At 53.0% G+C, this 22,776-nt stretch overlaps 4 protein-coding genes and 1 pseudogene across 4 annotated transcripts; all 5 read left to right on the plus strand.

Moving 5' to 3' along the window:
* Positions 1-88: 88 nt before the first annotated feature.
* On the plus strand, positions 89-783 carry LOC114888901 (annotated as a pseudogene).
* Positions 784-1,199: 416 nt separating this feature from the next.
* On the plus strand, positions 1,200-5,484 carry LOC114888903 (fibroblast growth factor 11-like). The gene is made up of 4 exons (XM_029211545.1): positions 1,200-1,206; positions 4,114-4,217; positions 4,840-5,038; positions 5,306-5,484. Exons 1-4 carry the CDS (start codon positions 1,200-1,202, stop codon positions 5,482-5,484), a joined length of 489 nt encoding a protein of 162 aa, XP_029067378.1.
* A 1,633-nt stretch (positions 5,485-7,117) lies between these two features.
* LOC114888904 (acetylcholine receptor subunit beta-like) lies at positions 7,118-14,803 on the plus strand. Its single transcript, XM_029211546.1, is given in 12 exon segments — positions 7,118-7,178; positions 7,261-7,406; positions 7,992-8,036; positions 8,577-8,686; positions 8,791-8,899; positions 9,231-9,378; positions 9,848-10,057; positions 12,966-13,154; positions 13,157-13,177; positions 13,676-13,856; positions 14,211-14,358; positions 14,663-14,803. Coding segments are annotated over 12 exon segments (1,509 nt in total).
* Positions 14,804-15,995: 1,192 nt separating this feature from the next.
* On the plus strand, positions 15,996-17,828 carry LOC114888905 (uncharacterized protein SPEM2-like). The gene is given in 4 exon segments (XM_029211547.1): positions 15,996-16,250; positions 16,413-16,470; positions 16,604-17,146; positions 17,149-17,828. Coding segments are annotated over 4 exon segments (1,536 nt in total).
* Positions 17,829-18,581: 753 nt separating this feature from the next.
* Positions 18,582-21,856, plus strand: LOC114888906 (uncharacterized protein SPEM3-like). Its single transcript, XM_029211548.1, is given in 5 exon segments — positions 18,582-18,719; positions 18,867-18,924; positions 19,043-19,293; positions 19,628-21,478; positions 21,480-21,856. Coding segments are annotated over 5 exon segments (2,334 nt in total). The 3' UTR covers positions 21,516-21,856.
* Positions 21,857-22,776: the final 920 nt, after the last annotated feature.

The raw sequence follows: 22,776 nt of genomic DNA on the forward strand, positions 1-22,776 counted from the left end.
TTCCTGCAACCTGCCTCTCCATCCCTGGAGGAGCCAGGCTCCCCACCTCTCCCTGATCCACAGCCTCTCACCTGTCCCCGATCCACAGAAGCTTCTAAGTTATGCTCACCTGGGAAGCAGACCCAGCCCCCGAAGCAGAGCACCCCTGCAGTCTGCCTTCGGTGCACCATGGACCCTGTGAAAATGATCGTGTCCCCCCCACCCACTCGCCGCATCACTGTCGAGACTCTTCAGCACGCCGTGCCCACCGCCCCGTAGCCTGGGCCCCTGACAACTGACAGCGATGACGAGAAGCCCCCACGTCAGCACACAACAATCTGCTCCCACAACTGGAATTGCCCCAAGGACTGCGAAGGCTTTCAGTCCACCCAGGGGTTCTGGACTCCCTGGGCCCAAGATGCTGTGGAGCCACCTACCCAGACCATCTGCTTCCAGCAAACTGTAGAGGGAAGGCCGCTCAAAAGAGAGGCAGTCAGAGCTGGGCCTACAGGCCTACGCGTACCCTGTGAACCCCCGCCCCACAGCCCTCAGGCCCTGAGCCACAAGAACGGTTGGGGGGTGCCCCAAGCAGAACAGGAGCAGTGCTTGCCAGCCCAGCCACCCATCCTGGGCCCGGCCCACGTCCCAGACATCCCCCGGCGCCACTCCTCAGGGCGCGTAGCCTATAATGCCAGAGATGTGAGACGGCAGCTGCGGGAGCTGACCAGGGAGGTGGAGGCCCTGTCCCACTGTTACCTCCTGGTCTCTGGATCCAGCACGGCTGAGGGGATGGGAAAGGCCTAGGTATACTGTTCCCTGACAGAGAGGTGACTGGGAGAAGAATAAAAAGAAGAAAGGAGGTGGTTTGTGGTGGTGTGTGGGGTGCCAGGGCCCACATAGCCACAGGGAATTCCCGGGATATCCAGTGATTAGGACTACACGCTTTCATTGCTGACGGCCCCAGTTCAATCCCTGGTCGGGGAGCTAAGATCCTGCAAACCACACTGCATGGCCAAAAAGAAAAAAAAAGAGAGAAAGAAATAGAAACAGCCAGTGGGCATTTTCCATCAAGACTCCAAACACATAGCAGGTGCTCAATATAGACCCACTTAATGGAATCAGCTTAAAATGATCGATAACGTTAGTCAAATGAAAATGAACAGAGAAGCAGGGTGATTCATAAAAGGCCTATCTGCTCACATTCCAGGAACCCAGCTGGTATGGAAGGTGAGGTCTATATTCCTCTATGTCTGTTGAGATGTTCATTGTGCAAACAAAATGACTTGAGGATCGCCAGGTACCACTTTCACAGACCCCAGCAATGAACCCCAGCAATGATCCCAGGACGGCCTCCACAAGAATCCAGGCCTTACCTGAGACCCAGGCCTCCCCAAAAACCCAGGCCTTGCTCAAGATCCAGGCCTCCACAAGCTTCCGGGCCTTACCCAAGACCCTTACCTCTACAAGAATCCAAGCCTTTCCCACGACTCTGACCTTCAGAAGAATCCAGTCATTACTCAAGATTCTGGCTCCCAGGAGAGCTTAGGTTCCACTCAAGATAGACATTTCTTTACACGCCCATATCTCACCCAACCCTCTGGTCTCCACAAAAACACACCATTTCTCCAAACTTCTGACATTCAGAGGAGCTCAGGCTTTATGCATAATTCTCGAGTCTATAGGAATCTGGAACGAAAGCAAGAGACTGTACTGTATAAAAGTCAAAAAAAAACTGGCTTCCATAATAGCCCACACCCTTCTCAACATTCTGGATGTGACAAGAGTACAGGTAATGCCCAAGATTCAGGAGTCTCTAGGAGTCCAGACTTTACCCAAGATTCTGGGCCAGAGAAGCGTCCATACCTTGCCCAAGACTCTGGAGTCAACAAGAGCTCAGGCCTTTGCCAGGAACCTGAAGAGCCCAGGCCTTGTGCAAACCCCTCGCCTCCATAAGGGCTCAAGCCTTACATGAGACTCAGAAGACTACAAGAATCCAGGTCTTACCCAAGATTCTGGAGTCTGCAGGAGCCAAGGCCTTACTCAAGATTCTGACCTCTGTAAGAATCCAGACCTTACCCAAGCCACTGAAGTGAAAAGGAGATGTGGCCTTACCCAAGATGCTAGAAATTACAGGAGCTCAGAACATACCCATGACCCTAACTTCCACAAGTACTCAGGAAGTAATCGAGATCCTGGCCCCCATAAGTGTCCAGCCCTTACTCAAGACTCTGGCTTATCCAAGAGATCAGGCCTCCATAACAACTCATGCCTTATCCCAAACCCTGGCCTCCACAAGAACCATCTAGGAACTGACTCTGTCCAAGTTTTGGGCCCACATCAGACCCAAAAGTCATTTATATCTGAGGCAGTTCCTCAAAAGGAGGGTGCTGGGCAGCGCATACCATGGACTTCTGTCCCACCCAGTCAGAACTCCTGCTCTCCCAGGGCTCAGGTGGCCTACAATGACCTGCAAACCTTCTCAGAGGTACCTGTACTGATTGAGCTGCAATCATCCTCCCGGCGAGCAGGCAGCCAAGACTGGGTGTACCACCCAATGGATACAGTTCCTCCAGCCTGCCAGAACTATCGCCAGATGTCTACGCCTCCACGCCTCCCAAAACCAGCTGGAAGCCCTACTGTCCTGGGTCAGGCACCCGGCTCGGGCATGTGGTCTTTGACGCCCGCCAGAGACAGTTCAGAGCAGGCAGGGACAAGTGCGAAGCTCTGTCTCCCAGGCGCCTTCACTGAGAGACATCCAACAACTCACCGGAGACGATCAAAGAGTGGAGATATCAGTGTGTGATGAGCAACTTAAAAAAGAGGGGACAGATAAGCATGAGGAATAAAGAGACAAGAGAAGTGTTCTGTGGTTGTTTGAGGACATCCACCCCAGCCCCATCCCACAGGGCCTGATGAGGACCTAAATTATCCCTGCTTTCCCTCCATCGCTGTCTAGCTAAACACGTTATCCCCAAGGCCCTAGAGCTGCATTGTCAATTACAGTAGCCACTAGGCAAATGCCTATTAGAATGTAAATTAGTTAAAATTAAGGAAATTTAATTCTGTTAAAAATTAAGTTAGAAAGTATAAATTCTCTTCCTCAGGGAATGGAATTTCCCTGGCATCCAATTCTGTTCCCTGGCAGTCCAGTTGTTGGGACTTGGCGCTTTCACTGCTGTGGCTGGGGTTCAATCCCTGGTCAGGGAACTCAGACCCTGCAAGCTTCATGGTTCGGCCAAAAAAAAAAAATTCTGTTCCTCAGTGCCACGACCTTCTAAGTGCTCAGTAGGCACATGGAGCTAGTGGCTACTGCATTGGACGGCACAGATTTAGAACATTTCCATCATCATGGAAAATGCTGTTGGAGAGCAGTGCTTTAGAGTCTAGAGCAATTTTCCTTTCCCTGTCACCCACCCCCAGCATCTTAAATCTCCCCCAGAGCCCAGAGAACTTAACTATTTTTAGGGTGGCTCAGAAGCCACCCTCTGGGGAGGAGGTAAGATGTGGGGCTGGACAGCCAATGCCGATTTCCCCAGACGGTGAGAAATGGTCCAGGCTTCAGTTTTCCTCATCTGGTCTCTTGGGTCACGGCCAGATGTATGGTAACTTGCCTGCTCCGTTCTGGGCTGTGTTTGGGGCTCCTGGTTACTGAGGGAGAAGACCTCTCTTTGTCAGAGACTAGGAAACCTTGTGTTTTAGGCTCCCCAAATTGAGCCCTGGATTGTGAGGGTCCCCTCCTTCATAGGCCTCTAAATTTTTTGAGGTGTCTCCACTAAATTTTCTTGCCCATGGACTTGGCCTAGTTAACTGTGGAGACAGACCCCTGGGAAAAAGGAATGTAAGAATTCCTGGGCTGCCGGCCCGAAGCCTCGGGTCACCTTAATGCCCCCCACATTCGCAAACACACTGCCCTTTCACCAGCTCTTTCAGTGAGAGGGGAATCCAGCTGCTGGGTGGGAAGGGGGAGCACAGGCCTAGGAGATGACAGTCCTATTGTGGCTTCAGGTTCTGTTGTTTTCAGTCTGGCTCTTTGACCCCGCAAAGGAAGAAGTAGAACTGGGACCAGAATAGAAGGGGGGGCTCAGATGGGGATTGGAGGCTTGGGGTACTGATATCCCTTCTCTCCACCCCCAGCCCACTTCAACCTGATCGCTGTGGGGCTCCGTGTAGTCACCATCCAGAGTGTCAAGCTGGGTCACTACGTGGCCATGAACGCTGAGGGGCTGCTCTACAGCTCGGTGAGACAAGGGGACAGAGTGGCCTGGAGTCAGGGGACTCCCCTAGGTACAGCCTTCCCAGCTACAGATATCTTGCAGCTCAGGGACTCCTTTCCCTCCATCTCTTGCCGAAACCCTCTCCTCACTGCCCGCTCCCAAGCACATCCTCTAGCGTCCCTCCAATCCCTTCTCCTCCAAAAGCCTCCTAAACACCCCCAGGCTCTTTGAATGTCCAACTCTTTCAACCTTTTTGGACCCCTGTGTCTTCTCCAACCTCCTCTAGACCTCATTATTACTCACTTCCCCAGAGTCATTCAGGATGCTGGGGAAGGATTCAGGAACTCCTCCAAGCAGAAATTTCCTCCAGGTGCCCTGGATGGTGAGAGGTTGGGAGTAGAGCAGAGAGAAGTTATCTTCTTATCCCAGGCCCCCAGAAGTCTAGTTCCCGGCCCTCGGGGGGCCACCAGACTCTTTCTCATGTTCCCTTTCTCCCAGTTCCTGCGTGGACTCAGAAGTTGGCTCTCCCAGTCTCAAACGTATGGATTATATCCTGCCTTGTTCTTCCCAGGGCTCCCTTCTGTTCAGTGATGTGTCTTTTTGTCTTTCTGTCTGTGTGTGCCTTACTGGGTCTTTGTCTCCTCAGCTTCATTTCACAGCTGACTGTCGCTTTAAGGGGTGCATCTTTAAGAATTACTGTGTCCTGTACGCCTCTGCTCTCTATCGCCAGCGTCATTCTGGCCGGGCCTGGTACATGGGCCTGGACAAGGAGGGCCGAGTCATGAAGGGAAATCGAGTCAAGAAGACCAAGGCAGCCGTCCACATTGTGCCCAAGCTCCTGGAGGGTGAGTATGGACCCCCAGGGAAGAGGTGGACCACATGGGACGGTATTGACCTTGACATGGACATTTAGGGACACACAGCTAAGGGCCTATAAGTGTTGTAAGAGGACACATGCTATGACAGGTCAAGCCAGGAAGGCTTTGGCCTTTGGAGGTTTGGGAAGCTCTCCTTCTGTGGGTTCCCAGAGGAGGAGTGTAGGGGAAGGGAGCCCTTTCAGAGCTCTCTTGGTGCCTAACTCTCCTTCCTGCTCCTCTCTCTCCCCTTCACAGTGGCTGTGTACTGGGAGCCTTCTCTCCACAGTGTCCCTGAGACCTCCCCTTCCAGTCAACCTGCCCCCTGCCATGTAGTCCCCGGACTGGAGGCTCCCTGCCCTCATCACCACCAGAGCCTCTCTCCCAGCCCTGTTTCTGGCCCTGCTGTCACCCCTGCTGCCACACTCATGTCCTGAGCAGCCACGTCCCTCCAGGTGCTCTACCCTGAGGGAGACTAGGGGCCGGCCATGACTTCCGGGGCTGCTGAGATCCTTAGATCCTTGGGCCCGTGAAAGGGTTCAGAGAGGAGGAAGTCTGACAATGGTCCTGGCTGATCACTTCTTTCCTTCCACACTCACACCCTACAAAGCCTTTTCCCGACATGGCGCGGGGGTTCCAAAACTGCCAAAACCAAGGCGTAAATCTTCCCTACCCCAGGCTCAGCCACGTCCTGGAGCCCTTTGCCCTCTTCATGGCCACCAAGCCATAGACTTATAGGTCCACTGCAGCTCAGGATTAATTTCCTTCTTTCGCTACTCCACCTTTTGCGTTGTTCCTGACAGGTTCTGGAACACCAAACACCCCAGGCAGGGCCATTTCTGCACCCAGGGTCTGTGCTGGAACACAGGTATGCTGCCAGGCTCTGTTCTGGATCCATCAGGCTTCTGTCCTTCACCCAGATGGACCCCTGGCTTCCATCTAGAGAGAGGCTGGATTTGGGCCCTGTCCAGCTGTTGGTCTTGGCCTGAATTGGGCCAGTCTCAAATCACCACACGTTTAACTTTCTTACCCCAGAGACACCCAGTTCCAGAGCGTGGTGCTCTAGACACATACGGAGCCATACTTCCTTCTGAATCTCAGCTCTAGGACATAGACCCCGACACTCAGCACTTCCCTCTAAGATGGAACTAGAGCCTATATAGGCATGTTATTGGTCTAGAGTAAGAGTTCTAGATCCACGCTCCCACCTTCTCTCATGATACCTCTTAAGCAAGAGCTCTGGTAAGGACCCAGCTCTGATTCACAAAGAACTAAGCTCTTCATGGATCCTCCAGAACTTCTTGTTTTCCCTAGACAATTTTCCAAAAATCTTATTCTTCCTATTGAATGCTAAACTTATATTTTACATGCATTTTCTAGCTCCTGCAACTCAGCTGGGGTCCTTCCAGGGAACAGAGGCTGAGGAATGACAGAGGAGTTTTCTAAGGAATCACTGGCTCATAGAAGGGCAGCTAGGATGGGAAAGTGGGCAGGACCAGGGCATGACTGGAACTGTGCCTGAGTTGGGGGGACATGAGCACTTAGCTACCTCAGCAGGAATTCCTTCCAGGTCCCCGTTAAAGCTGAGGTCTTTAGGGTAGTGGGTCTAGAATAAAAAAGACAAATGGGACATAGCTTTGACCCCCCTCAAATGAGGAGACACCAATTCAGCAATAAGTCCCACCCTTCTCCCCTACATGTCAGGCCAAGGAGGGTGAGGGCCTCTTGGTCTCTAGACCTCATACACCCTTCCAGCTTCTAACTGAATAGAACTTGCTTTACCTCATCTGTGTGTTAGGTACCCAAAAAGACTCTGCTCCCAGGGGACCAGTCTCCACTCCATGCTTTCTCAATTAAAGACGATTTATACAATTGAAGTGTTGTCTGCCATCTGTGGGTAGCAGGTTTTGGCAGTCGTTCGGGGAGGGGTCAAGTCTCAGGGGCGTGGCGGGTAGGCTGGCGGCTGCCCCCCAATAACAGGTGCACATTCCTGGGCGCCTCGTCACATCCCCTGCACTGGCTGTCCTGGCGGCTCACCCAGGCTGACTCACTGAGCGACGCGGGTGTGCTATGACTCCAGGGGCACTGCTGCTGCTGCTGCTGCTGCTGGGGGCTTTGGCGGCTCCATTCGACCCGATTAAGTCTGGACCTCAAAGGGGCAGTGACAGGGCCAGAGGTCGTGCCCGGGCACCACGGCTTCACTCAGTTTTCTCCTCCAGGCGCCTGTGGCTCAGAGGCGTAGGGCCGACTACGCCAGAAACTTTGCTCCAGCTATGATAGCTCGGTGAGGCCGGTGTGGGAGGTGGGAGACTGTGTCGAGGTCAGCATTGGTCTCAGCCTAGCGCGATTAATCAGCCTGGTGAGGGCGCACGCAGGGAGTTGAGGTCTGGCCCACTAGCCGGCTGGGGGCCATGGCATTAGGCAGGGTGGAACCCAGGGACAACTTGAGGCGGGGTCCGAGGCGAGGCCAGGCTGGGTGTCTGACGGGCAGTTAGTAGAGATTGGGTCTTAATCGGACTAATGGACAAGCTGTGGGCGTGGCTGCTGGATGGGCCAGGATTGAGCCGGGCAGGATGGTGAACTGGCCTGTTGGCAGATCTCAAAATGGAGCTGGGGCCGATAGACAGGCCGGAGAGCGGGCCTTGAGGCGGGGTCACAGGCTGGGACAGACCTTGGTGCCGGACAGGTTCAATAAACAACAGCGGGCAGAGATTCACTCCGGCCGGGCCCGGGACTGGTAAATGCACTGGCTGACTGCACGGCCAGCAGGAAGTTTACAGGATAGAGGCGGAACTTAAGCCAACGCAGTTTATAGGAGGTGGGCTTTGAACCCAAGTGGATGTGACTCAGAGAAAGAGGGGAGTTTCCAGGGAGAGTTTACCCACCGAGCCCCTCATTTCTCTACACTGACATCATATCTACCCTTTAAAATTTTCGCTTCTAGAACGAGAAGGATGAGGAGATGAGCCCAAAGGTCTGCTTAGACCTGGTACGGAGAATCCCGCAGGGTGGGAAAGGGCGGGCATCCCGTTGCCGTTATAATTTCCTCGAATGTTCCGCCCGGTAAGATTTTTTTTTTTCTTTTTTGCATCACGACCTCAGGAAACACATTTATAACTGAAACAGAAGCTTCAGGAAACAATACCTATCTTTACTATGGGAGCTGCATTCCATGCATTTTTCATTCTAAATTATTTTGAACACTGGTTTGGGGCCACTCATTTCATTCCGGACCTATGAAAAGGGTTATTAACTACAGTTTGAAAACCACTGTTTTAGACGCTAGCATGCAACTCCCTCGTTTTTACAGAAAGAAGAAATTGGGGCCCGATGAGAGAGAAGGGGAAATTAGTTGATAGGGTCCCAAAGAGTGCAGGTGGAGTCTTAAACAGAGCCCTGGCCTCCAGAACCACAGACCATGCCTGCGCAGCTCTCCTCCCTTGCATTGCCTCCCCGGGCTTCCTTCGCACATCCCAAGACTCCTTCCAGCCTCCAGCCCCAGACGGCCCCTCAGCCTCTGCTTCCCTAGGAGTGGACTGACTACAGGCTGAGCTGGGACTCTGAGGAGCAAGAGAGCATCGATTCACTCCGCATCACTGCGGAATCCGTGTGGCCAACAGACGTGGTGCTCCTAAACAAGTAAGGATGTTCCCAGAGTCTGGGAGGTGGGGCAGGGCCTCTGGAGGGGCGCGGCCTCCGGAGGGAGGGGCCTGATCCCAGATGAGAAGATTCTTTCCCGGCAGCAAGGACGGAACTTTTGACGTTGCTCTGGACATCAGCGTCACTGTGTCCTCCGACGGCTCCGTACGCTGGCAGCCCCTGGGCATCTATCGCAGCAGCTGCAGGATCCAGGTGTCCGGCCCCACCTGGGAAGCTCAAGGCGCTCCTAGAAACCCTCACTCAGATATCCCTCCTCCATAATCCCCATGACCCTCACGTCTCTCTTACCCTTCTGATTTTCCATTGAGTTTCATCTTCTCTGTCCACTTTCATTGACTTCCAGTCTTCCTCAGTGACCGCCCCCCTCCATTGTCCATGACCTCCCCGCATAACCTTCTTATTCCTCTGTGACTCCACTTCTCTGTGATCTCCCACTGGTGATCCCTGTCTCCCTGTGACCTCCCCAACTCCCCCAGCCCTGACCAGCTCTCTGGCAGCTCTAGTGACTCTCCACTCCATCCAGGTCACCTACTTCCCCTTTGACTGGCAGAACTGCACCATGGTGTTCAGTTCCTATAGCTATGACAGCTCAGAAGTCAGTCTGCAGACCGGCTTGGGTCCCGATGGGCAGGAGTGGCAGGAAGTGTCCATTCATTAAGGCACCTTTATTGGTGAGTGGGCTTGGCTCCCATGTCCATGGGCTTTACGATTTCCAGTTTCTGACAGGCTGATAAATACACTCCCTCAGTGAGTCCCTGTGGGTTCAGCAAGATAGGTATAAATGTCTATATTTTGTGGTTATGGAAATTGAGACTTGCTCAAATTTATTAGAGATGGGTTGTCCAGCCCAGGGACCATAGCTAGCCCCTTATTACATCAGTGCCCACTGCTTTAGGATGTGGCAGAGAAAGCCATATCTGGGAATTCCCTGGCTCTCCAGTGATTGGGACTCCCCAGTTTCACTGCTGAGGGCCCGGGTTCAATCCCACGTTGGGGAACTAAGATCCAACATGCAGCGCCATGACGCAGTGAGGCAAAAAAAAAAAAGAAAAAAAGAAAATAAAGAAAGCCGTATCTGGCACCAACAAAGACAGGTTCCACATCTGTGTCACCTTCCCTTCTCCCCCCACTCCCCCCAAGAGAATGGTCAATGGGAGATTATTCACAAGCCTTCTCGGCTAATCCAGCCTCCAGTGGATCGTAGGGGAGGGGGGGAAAGACAGCGTGAAGAAGTCACCTTGTACCTCATCATTCGCCAGAAGCCTCTCTTTTACCTGGTCAATGTCATTGCCCCATGCATCCTGATCACTCTTCTGGCCATCTTCGTCTTCTACCTGCCACCAGATGCAGGTAAGAGGGGAAGGGGCCCAGCACTCCTTCTTACCAATGGCTCAGGTTCTTCCTCTTCACCCATAATACAGGGAAGGTTTTCCTGCCAACTCAAGCCTTCATGAACTGTGCTTCAGCAATCTCACGCAGGTTTTCCTTTCAGGAAGAGCCTTTGCCTCTGCATCCAGATTTCCCCTCCAACCTCAAGCTCTACCAACCCTCTGCTGCTCACTTCTCTGCACCCAGTAACTTCTGAACCCTTCCCTTCAGAATTCTAGGATCTCATCCTTGGAACTGCCACTCCTCTGACCAACAAACTCCCAGGCTCAGCTAACGCTTCCTTTCCCTTTCCCCATTCCTGGCATCCTCCCTCCCCCCCTTGTCAAATGCCGCCTACTAGTCCCTTAACCTGCTATGTCCCTTGGAAATAATAGCCAACATTTCTCTGGGAGACAGCACAATATGCTAACAGAGTAACCTTGGGCAAATTCCTTAATCTCTTAGTGTGCTGATGTGGAAATAGGACAGTCGTTGTCCCTCCCACATAGGACTATTTTGAGGATTAACTGAGTTAATAGAACTATGCCTGGTACTCTGTAAGCTTTGTGTAAGTGTAGGTATAGTCTTTTCTAATTTGGAGCACTTGCTATAAGATAATACAAATAATGTGTTACATATATTAACTCAGTTCTAATCTTCACAACTCTGTGAGGTAAGTACTGAATTGTCTGCCCGTTTCACAGAGGCTAAGTGAGTTTCAGTCATTCACCTGACATTACACAGAGAGAGGCAGTGTTGCTGTTGCAACCCTGCTTAGTACTAGTCTGATTCAGAGACTGATATCCTAAGCTCTCATATTCAAAACATGCTTTCCTGGGCGTTCCCTGGTAGCCTAGTGGTTAGGATTCTGGGCTTTCACTGCTGTGGCCTGAAAAACAAAACAAAACAAAACAAAACAAACAAAAAACCACGCTTTCCTTCTCTCTGTAATCAAGCCCTCTCTCAGTCTAGGGAAGGAGAGTGATGCATCTCTAGAACCCACTTCCACATGTAACTTCTCCTTCTTCCTGGAGCAAGGCAAATCTTGGAACTCAATATTACAGGACTAAAGTAGAACAGACCATAATAGTTACTTATTTCAATACCTTCCATGAAGTTTTCAGTGCCTGTTGTATGCCACAGTAATAACCAGTCACCTGGCATATTTTTATATACTTGGGTTCATTTTTAGATCCTTCGATTTGCTATATATTTCTTGCTACAGGGGTTGGTCCACTATCATTTGACAATATCTGTTGAACATCGGTAATGTGCAAGGCGCTGGGAATACACCAGTGAATAAAACAGACCAAAATCCCTGCTCTCATGGAGTTTATATTCTAGTGGGGACACAGTCAGCAAACATAATAAATAAACCCATTGGATAGTGTATTATTTTTTTTAAATAATTAATTAATTAATTTAGGCTGCGTTGGGTCTTTGTTGCTGTGGGGGGGATTTCTCCAGTTGTGGTGAACAGGGGCTACTTTTGTTGAAGTGCACGGGCTTCTCACTGCGGTGGCTCCTCTTGTTGTGGAACACAGAATCTAGGCGCATGGGCTTCAGTAGTTGTGGCACGTGGGCTCAGTAGTTGTGGCTGGCGGGCTCTAGAGCACAGGCTCAGTAGTTGTGGCGCACGGGCTTAGCTGCTCCGCGGTATGTGGGATCTTCCCAGGCTTCGGCTCGAATCCACGTCCCCTGCATTGGCAGGCGGATTCCTAACCACTGTGCCACCAGGGAATTCCTAGATAGTATATAAGGAGAGGTCAATCCCTAAGAAGGAAAAATGGGAAACGTGTTTGTGGAGGATGAGAATGGGGCTAGGGGTTGCAATTTATTTATTTATTTAAACAGTTTTATTGAGAATAGTTGATTAACAATGTTGTGTTTCATTTCTGCTGTACAGCAAAGTGACACATTTATAGATATATATTTTTTTATATGCTTTTCCACTACGGTTTATCACAGGGGTTGCAATATAAAAATAGGATGGTCAGTGAATGCCTCACTAAAAAGGGAATGTTTGATCAATAGTCGAACAAAGACTTGAAGGAAGTGAGAGAATGACCCTGGTAGATATCTGGGGGAAGAAATTAGCAGGAGGAGTTAACAGTGAGTGCAAAAATCTCTGAGGTGGGCGTGTGCCTTGCATATTCAAGAAATAGCCAATGAAGAAATAACTGAATGAAGTAAGCAAGAGAGAAAACAGTATGAGATGTAGTCAGAGAACTAATGGGAAGGCCTTGTAGACTTCAGTATGGACTTTTACGCTAAGGGCGATGGGAAGCCACTGGAGTGTTATGATCTGATTTACATTTTAATGGGGTCAATCTGGCTGCTCTGTTGAGAACAGTCAGCAGCGGGGCAAAGGATGAAGCAAAGAGGAGGCCTTTATAATAACCCAGATCTGAGGTAATGGTGGCTTGTGCCAGGATGGTAGTGGTAGATGTGATAAGTCATCAGTTTCAGGATATATTTTGAAGGTAGGGCCAACAGGGTTTGGTATGGATTGGATATGGGATGAGATAGAGGAGAGCTGAGAATGACTCAAAGGGATTTGGCCGGAGCCACAGGAAAGATCGAGTTGTCATTTGTGAACTGAGGAAGACTACGGCGAGAATCGGTGGTGAGGGAATTAAGTTTTGGACATGTGAATTTCGAGATGTCTAGTGGACACCCAAATGGAGAGGTTAAGTAGGCAGGTGGATACAAGTGTGGAATTTAGGGGAATCAGTCCAGGTTGGAGGTATAAATGTAGGAGTTATTTGCATGCAGTTGGCCCTTCCAAAAGCCTGTGCTTGAGTGGGCTGGAAACACGGTCACTGATTATGCCAGGGAGATTGCTTTCTGGCAAAGCCTAATCCTTCCGCCTTCCCCTCTGTCCCCCAAGGAGGGAAGATGGGGCTCTCGACCTTTGCCCTGCTGACCCTTCCTGTGTTCCTGCTGCTGCCGGCAGACAAGGTGCCTGAGACCTCCCTGTCTGTCCCCATGATTATCAAATACCTCATGTTTACCATGGTCCTCATCACCTTCTCAGTCATCCTTAGCGTCGTAGACCTCAACCTGCACCATCGCTCACCCAACAAATGCCCCTTTGGGTCCGTCAGGTAAGAAGATCTCCTCTCCAACCTGTGTTAACTCTCAATCCTAGTATTTGGCTTTTTGTCCAGGTATCGCTCTTCCCTCCCACCAACCTCAACCTTCCCTTTCACAGACCTGAGTGAGAACTACAACTGCCAGTAGAGTGTCAAAGTGCCAAGGTCTTTGGGTGTTGAAATGTTGCCCAATTAATTTTATCCTCCCATCGTTGACGTTGCGTAGATCCCAGACTCTCTTCCTCAATACTGCCCATCGTGGGTCCCAGGGGAGCGTTCTAAGGGTTAGGTACTATCAGGGTGGAAGCCCTCAGAACTTTTCTTTCCAGTCAGGATGCCTCCTAACCCACTTAAGAACTCTTGGGCTGTGTAGTTGCATTTCATCTGTGGGACACATGCACGCATGCGCAGGAATGGGCACGTGCCGTGGGGGTGGTTGGCGGCTTCCCTTCTGGTCTGAGAGCATAAGAGCCCCTTCCAATACGCCTCTTCTTCTACTCTGCAGATCTTATCCACAAACTCCCTCCGTATCTGGGTCTGAAGAGACCCAATCCTGAGAGAGACCAGAAACCGGAGCCACCTCCTATACCTCTCAGGGATTCTCCAGGAAGTGGCTGGGGTCGAGGAACAGGTGTATATTTCATCCGCAAGCCACCAAATGATTTTCTCTTCCCCAAACCCAACAGGTAGTATCTACTCCCCATCGCCCACGTAGAAGGGAGAGGGAGAACTACAGTTCCCAGGAGACTGTGCGGAGGCAGGTGTCCTAAGCTCCCGGAGGATGTCGTGGTTGGGCATCATTGGACTTGTAGTATCCCTTCTGTTGCCCACTTTGCAAGGAGGTGGGAACTAAAGCATAAGGGAATAGGAGGAATTGCTGAAGGCTAGAGAGGTCGCCGCTCTCGGAGAGAACCTGAAGGGCACTCTCGCGTTTTGAAACCTGGATGGGCGTTGGAGGAGGGAGTTGGGGCGGGGCCTAGTGCACCCGCTCAGGCCGTCTTTGTGCCCTGGTCTTGGCCACACAGACTCGCCTCTTCTAGGTTGCAGCCTGAACTGCCTGCCCCGGACCTGTGGCGATTTACCGATGGTCCACACCGGGCTGTGGGCCTGCCTCCCGAGCTACGGGAGGTCGTTTCCTCAGTCAGCTACATCGCTCAACAGCTGCAGGAACAGGAGGACCACGACGCAGTGAGTCCAAAGAGGGTGGGCCAAGGCAAGGCCTGGGTGGCCTTGGCTCCACCCACAAACGTAGGCTCCGCCCCCAGCACTCGATTTGATTTCTGATTGGAAGTTTGCCTCACTTGGTCCCACCCCCTGGTTTCCCGCTTTTTCTTTACTCACCTCCATCACCCGCAGTTTTGCTCTCTGCTATTCTGTGGGCCCGCCCTTGTCTCAAAGCCAGGGTAGGAGCACCTGGGTGCGGTACAGGGCCTTGGGGCCGCCTGCGCTGGGAGTCTGGAGCTCAGGAACAGTTTCCTCTTCCTACCCCCAGCTGAAGGAGGACTGGCAGTTTGTGGCCATGGTGGTGGACCGCCTCTTCCTGTGGACCTTCATCATCTTCACGAGCGTCGGGACCCTCGTCATCTTTCAGGACGCCACGTACCACTTGCCCCCTCCCGACCCCTTTCCTTGAGGACGAGAGGGCCGAGACCGAGGTCCTCGGCCAGTTGAATTGAGAGTTTGGTAGGACTCTCAAGTCCTATCCCTTTCTGCATCTTAACTCCTTCACTAGGAGTCCAATCCTCTCATCATTTCGTATCTAGGGAGGAAGCCCAAGTGGGACTGGGCAGATGGGGGCCTTGGGCCCACCTGAAATGCACTATCCGCTTATTTACTCTTTGGCTTCTTGAAGAAGCTCCATTGGATATTCACATCTAGGTTGGCAATGAATGGAACAAAGAACAAGAACTAGATTGTAAGCCTTCTGAGGGCAGGAACTATGTCTGTTCACTGTAATATCCTCAGCACCTAGCAGAGATCCTAAGCTATACAGCCGGTACCTCTGGTTGAATGAACAGGGACTTGTTTTTTTCTGTAAGGAAATACACTAAGTAACAGTGTTTATGTTTGCATGTTGGGACCAGTGGTCGTTTTTTCTTTGTTTTCACCTTTCTGTAGTTTATTGTATTTTGTAATATGTAATATCTTTAGGATAAAAAAAAGGTTATTTCTAAAAGGATGCATTTGTAATGAGGCTAAAAAAGCACACTGTAAAAACCTCAAGTTCCAGCTTTGGTGCTCAAACATTGGACAAGCTACTAAACTGCCCTGTGCCTCAGTTTCCCCATCTGTAAAATACAGCTAATAATAGTATCTGCTCCTTAGTGTGAGGATCATATGAGAAGATGAGAACAGAAGCATTATACAGTATACATTAGAGGTTACAAACTGGTGTGTTTTGTTTGGCCCATGTTGTCTTCCAGCAGAATTTAAAGTTTGAATTGGTTTGCTACTTCTGAAATGTGGATATTTCACAGAGAAATTTGGATTTCTGGTTTCTATTGAAACTTTTTAAGAACTACAGGCTAGTTCGAAGAATCCCAACAGGCTACATAAGCTGCCATAATGTCTCGAACAATGAAATGGAGGAAATCCTTTATGCATGATTCAGTCCCTATGAAGACTGTCTCTCATCTGTAGCAACCACGCTTGCAAATCAAGTTAAGCAAGGCCCCATGGAGACAGAAGGACAGACTGAATTCTGGGGACTAGGCTCCATGTAACGGGAGCTGAGGGCAGAGATGGCCACATAAAGGGCCAGCTGAGTGGAAGAAAGATTGGCCACCACGGCATTGTGACTCCCTGCAACGTGTCTCATTATGACCATGCTCCCTCACCTGTTGGTGGGTGTCCGCAGGTCCTGGCATGAGTGCACTGTGGGTCAGGGCCGGTGGTGGGGGGTGGCGGCCCACGGCCCAGGTGGCCCTAGGACCCCCCCCACCAAGGAGAACCGGCTCTGGTATGACAACCTGGGGTGCTGCCATCAATACCAAGAAAGTACCCAGAATGCGGAGGACTTCCTACTCCTGCTGCTGGGCCTTGTCGTTCTTGTCAGCATTGGGATCAGCATGGCAACTATGGTCAGCGATGGTTGGGGACCACCAGAAGGGGTGAAGAGGGCTGAGGGTGGGAACCAGCTGCGGCCTGCACCTCCATCTGCAGGAACGGTCTTGGCTGGGACGGGGGGTGAGGGTAGAGAGCCTGGCCCTCATTTTCACCCACCCCACCCCACCCCACCCCAGGTATGGCATGGGCTCCAGCATGCCTTAGAGAAGACCATCTATTGGATTAATCAGAAAAGTAAGTACGGAAGACAGGTAGGGGGCACCACGCCCCCGCTACTCCCAGGGCCCTAGAAACCCAGGCCCCCAGGTTCCCAACCCTGAACTCTTCAGACAGTTGCCCTGCCCTCACAGACTCTTGCCTCCGCCAGATGAAAACTCACAGGCTTGTGAAAGTTCCCCCAAACATCCTCCAGCCAGGGCCCAAGACGTCCACGTCCACTGCACCCTGGACCCTGTGGAAGTGAAGATGGCCCAGCCCGCTTGCTACTCCCTGTCCTCCTAGCATCATCTCCGCAACCTTAGCCGCAGCTGCAGCCGCCGCCCCTGCAGCCACCAGTGGAGGCCGAAGAGCTGCAGACAATTCCCCTACAGCCGCTCAGGCTTCCGTAGGCCACATCGCAGCCACGGGATGTCACAGCTGCGACCAATGCCCTCGTTTGATCGGGAGGACCCGGACTTCTACCTGGAGGAGGAGGAGGATCTTTCCTTCCCACAACACAAGTACCCGTGGGGGTGCTGGAGAGGGCTCTACCTGCAGATTGGCCTGCCTTCCAACGTGGGCCTCTGGGGCTGTGAGGGTGGGATCCTGCCCAGCCTGCCACTACCCTGTCTGTACCAGTTGCCCGAGCTGCGCCGTATGGCCAAGTGTGTGGAGGCCAAGTCCAAGCTAAGGCTTCAGTCCTTCGGGGGCCCTGCTCACCAACCCATATCTGGGGCAATGTGGAGGCTGACCAGTGGACCTCGTCTCCACCACCTCCCCGACGGCTGCCCCCTAAACCCTCGTGGGTCCCTGGGGGGCACAGCACTTACCCCTCAAGTGGTCAGCTCCCGTATGACTCCTGGGATCAGCGGCGGCCTGGTCTGGAGGGCTCTGAGACTCCATCCTTTCTGGTGCCTCGGGGCTCCCCACCGGCCCATGGATGAAGCCTCCACAGCTGTGCTCACAGCCAACCCAACCACAGGCTGCACCTCTGCACGGGACACTTGACCTTCTCCCGGGATACCCACGAGTTGCGGTGCCGGGCAGCCGAATGGGCCGAGATTCTGCCCGTGCGGCGCCCTCTGGCCACCTCCTCCTCCCTCATGGTGCTGGCCGAGGCCTCGTACCAGCGGGCCCCAGCTCCCAGCTCAGCGCTGTTCCTCCGCCCCTCCCAGACCCTGCCTGATGTCCAGGCTACCGAGCACACTCCAGCCCCTGCCACCTTCATGCCACTCCGGAGGAACCCGCGGGGCATTGCCAACTACCAGGTGCATGACAGCCTGGAGCGGAAGCGGCAAGTGCAGGAGAGCCAAGCGCGGGACAACTCGCTGTTACCTTCCACCTCGGCCTCGAGGCCCTCACTTCATGGGTGCCAGACTGGGCAAATGAACTGACCAGTAGCAAATGGGGCCGGGGGCGGGAGCGGGGGCGGCAGGGCATGGAGAGAGGAATAAGGAGTGCCAGAGTCCAGGAAACACTGGTGGTCTGTGGCTTGGAAGCACCACTCCTTCTACCAGCCTGGGTCCCTGCCCTTGGCTTCCTGCAATAAGAAGCCAGTGTCCCCTTCTTGGCCTGAGGGTCCCCTTGGCTTAGTGGCCACAGTCCTGCCAGCAGGCCCCTCTTGGTCCTATACCATGCACTAAGTAGGTCTGCAGCTGCAGACTCCAAACCACTGGTCTCTGGGCACCTCCTCTGTGTCTCAGCTGTCCCTGTCCCCAAAGAGCCTCGTACAAGAAGCTGCTTCCAAACTGGGGGGTTCCACATCTGGGCAGGTCCAGCTCCACGCCAAGTGAAGGGCATGAAGAAGGCTGAGGCTCTGGACTCCAGCCAGGCCTTGCACAGGGCTCTGAGGCCAAGGTCTTCCTAGTCTCAGGAGGGGCCATAGATGGAATGTGTCATTTGAACAAGTGAGTCAGCGGGTGGTGAACGAATGATTGACTGCTCGAGGGCAGGTGTGCCGGCCTACGGGCCCTGTTTGACTGTCCAGCCTCAGCTTACCTCACCCTGGTTACCAGGGAATGCCACTCTGGTTACCAGGGAGTCACCCTCCCTCACTGTGACCTCACTACCTGCCCCATTATGACCCAGCCTCTCTCCCAGTTAAAAGTGGAGGGCAGGGGCCCCAGGCAGTCCTGGGAGCCCCGGCCATGGGTGAGCAAACCTACTATGGAGCCGAGCCTTTCCCTGGCCCCATCCCCAGGAAATGCCAGGAGCAAGAAGACTCAATTCTTCTGCTCCTGGTCAGCTTGATCTTCCTCATCACGTGGATCCACGTGGTGACTATGGTAAGGGCAGGATCTGGGCAGTGGGGTTGGGGGAGCCCTGGGGCCTTGAAGGGGCTGAGGTGGGAGGGCTGCTGGGGTGTGGCCGCACAAGGGTTGGATTTCAGGGCTCACCCTGCTCCCGGCCTCCCCCTCCCCTTCTTTCCTCAGCTCTGGAGGCATCTGAAGAGATTCTTGCGGGCACTTTTCAATCATCTTTTCCCCAAAGGTGAGTGGGCGCCAGCGTGGGCTCAGGGGATGTGGGCCTGTCCCCTTTCTTCTATCCCTGCCTTGATTCTCAGCCCCTCAGGAACCCAGGACCTGACCCATCTCGCCTTTCCCCGCAGACAAGCAAGCCAGCTGTGTAGGCAGCCATCGCATGCGCAGGCGCTGCTCCGTGGATCCCAAGAACCTGTGCTCAAGAGCTTCTTCCCGCTTCCGCCATGGCCCAAGCTTCCTGCTCGGGCACCCAAACCACCTTGACTCCTGGAAAGCAGACAAAAAAGACGAGAAGGCTTCTAAGTACTGCTGGATGGCGCCTCAGTGTGGACGGGCTGCGGCTTCCACGGAGGCTCCACGGGGACTGCGGAAGGAGCGGGTAGTGAGAGCTGGGGAGGCCCCTCCGGTCACAGCCTTAAAGTCCCAAGCCAACTTTTACTCCAGGTAAGAGACATCTTCCAAGCTCCGCAGGATGAGCAAGGTGGACGTGGTTCCACTCCAACTGCCCAAAGACAGCAAGACTAAGACACCAGACTCTGACACAGCTCAGGCCCCAGCCCAGGCCCAGACCCGCCCCCCAGTTCAGCCCCCTGCGCATGCACCTGCCAAGGCCCAGACCTCCTCCTCAGCCCACCCCACTGAGCACACCCATCCCCCATTCTGAGATCTGCTCCTGAGGCCACGCCCATGAGCACACTTCCACCTGGGCCCAGGCCTTCTCCCTAGTGCACCCCACTGGGAACACTCCTGCCAAAGCCCACACCTTCTTCTCCACCCACCAGTCTGAGCACGCCCCACCTCAGGCCCAGACTTGCTCCACATTCCACCCCTCTGAGCACACCAGCCCACAGGCCCAGACCCCCTCCCCAGCCCTCAGCCCTGAGCGCAGCCCTGCCCAGGTCCATGGCCCTGAGCATACCTCAGCCCATACACCAGCCCGGGCCCAAGCCCAGGCCCCCACACGTGCCTCAGCCCAGTCCCTGGGCCACACTTCTGTCTGCACCCTGACCCATGCTCATCTGACCTATACCCCTGCCAGCACTCTGGTCCCTCCCCCACCTTCTGGCCATGCTACTACACCTGCCCTAGCCCCTACACCGGCCCCTGTCCCGATCTCTGCCACAACCTCTGTGCCAGCGCTGGTCATGGCCCTGAGGACCAGTCCAGTCCCTTCCACCACCCCTACCCACATCCTAGGTACTATTCTCTCTACCATGTCTGCCTTCAGCCAAGGCCTCTCCTCCGGCCGTGTGGTCTGCGATGCCCGCAGGGTAAAGCAGAAGTGATTCCATGTGTGTCCCCCTCAGAACTCTGGGTATTCCAGAAAGGACTTGGGTACCCTCTCCAGGCCCCAAGAGGGGCATGGTCTGGTGAGCTCTGGTACAGCTGAACAAACACTCAAGCAATGTAGTGGGGACAGTGCTAAGCCCTCCACAGCATCCATACTGGGTTACCTGGAGTTGGGGAATATGGAATGGAAGATCTCAAATGATGCCAAAGACAAATTTGTACAGTCCAAGACCTTCCCTTACTGCAGCTTCCTTCCTTGCAGATCTGAGAAGAGAAACACGGACCCCCAGACTCCAGTCTACCCCAGATTCCCGTACTCCAAGGATGCTGTACCTTCTCAACCTTGCTTCCATTCTCCAAACAGTGCCCAGAACTCACCATGCAACATGCCTCCACCATGCACTCTTTATCTACCGCTTGTTTCTCCCAGATCCTGGGTCCTTCATCAACACAGCAACCACCAAAAGCCCTCCACCTTAATACAAACCCCCACCTTGCCCCCAACCTCCAAGTCTTCTCAGTCTGTCCTCTCTTCCCAGGGCCCCATCCCTCCCCAGTTATCCACTACTTCCCATATCCCAAGCCAGGCCCAACCCCCTGACCTTCATGAGAGTCTAGGCCTCAACCAAGGCTCTGTCCTCCCAAGGACCCCAGGCCCTTCCAAAGTCTGCAGAGTTTCCAGAAACCCAGGCCTTACCACAAACCCAGGCATCCACAACAGTCCAGGCCTTATCCAAGACCCAGGCCTCCCCAAGAACACAGGCCTTGCTCAAGATCCAGGCCGCCACAAGCATCCTGGCTCCCATAAGGGTCCAGCCCTTACTCAATACACTGGCTTATCCCAGAGATCAGGCCTCCATAACAACTCATGCCTTATCCCAAATCCTGGCCTCCACAAGGATGCAGGGCAGCACACACCATGGACTTCTATCCCACCCAGTCAGAACTCCTGCTCTCCCAAGGCTCAGGTGGCCTTCAATGACCTGCAAACCTTCTCAGAGGTACCTGTACTGATTGTGCTGCAATCATCCTCCCGGCGAGCAGGCGGCCAAGAACGGGTGTACCACCCCATGGTTACAGTTCCTCCAGCCTGCCAGAGTTATCGCCAGATGTCTGTGCCTCCCAAAGCCAGCTGGAAGCCCTACTGTCCTGGGTCCGGCACCCGGCTCGGGCATGTGGTCTTTGACGCCCGCCAGAGACAGTTCAGAGCAGGCAGGGACAAGTGAGAAGCTCTGTCTCCCAGGCGCCTTCACCGAGAGACATCCAACAACTCACCGGAGACCATCAAGGAGTGGGGATATCAGTGTGTGATGAGCAACTTAGCAAAAGAGGGGACAGATATGCATGAGGAATAAAGAGACAAGAGAAGTGTTCTGTGGTTGTTTGAGGACATCCACCCCAGCCCCATCCCACAGGGCCTGATGAGGACCTAAGCTATCCCTGCTTTCCCTCCATCGCTGTCTAGCTGAATCTGTCATCCCCAAGGCCCTAGAGCTTCATTGTCAATTACAGTAGCCACTAGGCAAATGCCTATAGAATGTAAATTAGTTAAAATTAAGGAAAATTAATTCTGTTAAAAATTAAGTTAAAAATTCTCTTCCTCAGGGAACGGAATTTCCCTGGCATCCAATTCTGTTCCCTGGCGTTCCAGGTGTTGGGACCTGGCGATTTCACTGCTGTGGCTGGGGTTCCATCTCTTGTCGGGGAACTCAGACCCCGCAAGCTTCATGGTTTGGCCAAAAAAATAAAATTCTGTTCCTCAGTGCCATGACCTTTTAAGTGCTCAGTAGGCACATGGAGCTAGCGGCTACTCTATTGGATGGCACAGGTTTAGAACATTTCCATCATCATGGAAAATGCTATTGGAGAGCAGTGCTTTAGAGTTTAGAGCAATTTTCCTTTCCCTGTCACCCACCTCCAGCATCTTAAAGCTCCCCCAGGGCCACAGAACTTAGCTCTTTTTAGGGTGGCTCAGAAGCCACCCTCTGGGGAGGAGGTAAGATGTGGGGGTGGACAGCCAATGCCTGATTTCCCCAGACTGTGAGAAAGAGCCCAGGCTTCAGTTTTCCTCATCTGGTCTCTTGGGTCACGACCAGATATATGGAAACTTGCCTCCCTCGTTCTGGGCTGTCTTTAGGGCTCTTGGTTACTGACCAAGAAGACCTCTCTTTGTCAGTGACTAGGAAAACTTGTGTTTTAGGCTGCCCAACTTGAGCCCTGGATTGTGAGGGTCCCCTCCTTCATAGGCCTCTAAATTTTTCAAGGTGTCTCCACTTAATTTTCTTGCCCATGGACTTAGGCCTAGTTCACTGTGGAGACAGACCCCTGGGAAAAAGGCATGTAAGAATTCCTGGTCCAGTATGCATTGGTCTAATCTGTGAGCGTGTCCCTGGTGTCCTATCTTTCTGTCCTATTACTCTGGCTCCTAGTTTCATCCTGGACGTAAGCTGTGTCCATGATAGCACTGGTCGCTGAAAGCCATTTCCTTCCCCTGATAAGTTTTCATTGCCCTGCCCTAGCCCAGCTGGTGTTTCCTCTGGACTTGATTTTCAGTCCTGATAACTCTTCTGTA

The sequence above is a fragment of the Monodon monoceros genome, unplaced genomic scaffold (genome assembly GCF_005190385.1).
Source record: "Monodon monoceros isolate NGI ecotype Baffin Bay Population unplaced genomic scaffold, NGI_Narwhal_1 Super_Scaffold_9, whole genome shotgun sequence".
Lineage (NCBI taxonomy): Eukaryota > Metazoa > Chordata > Mammalia > Artiodactyla > Monodontidae > Monodon > Monodon monoceros.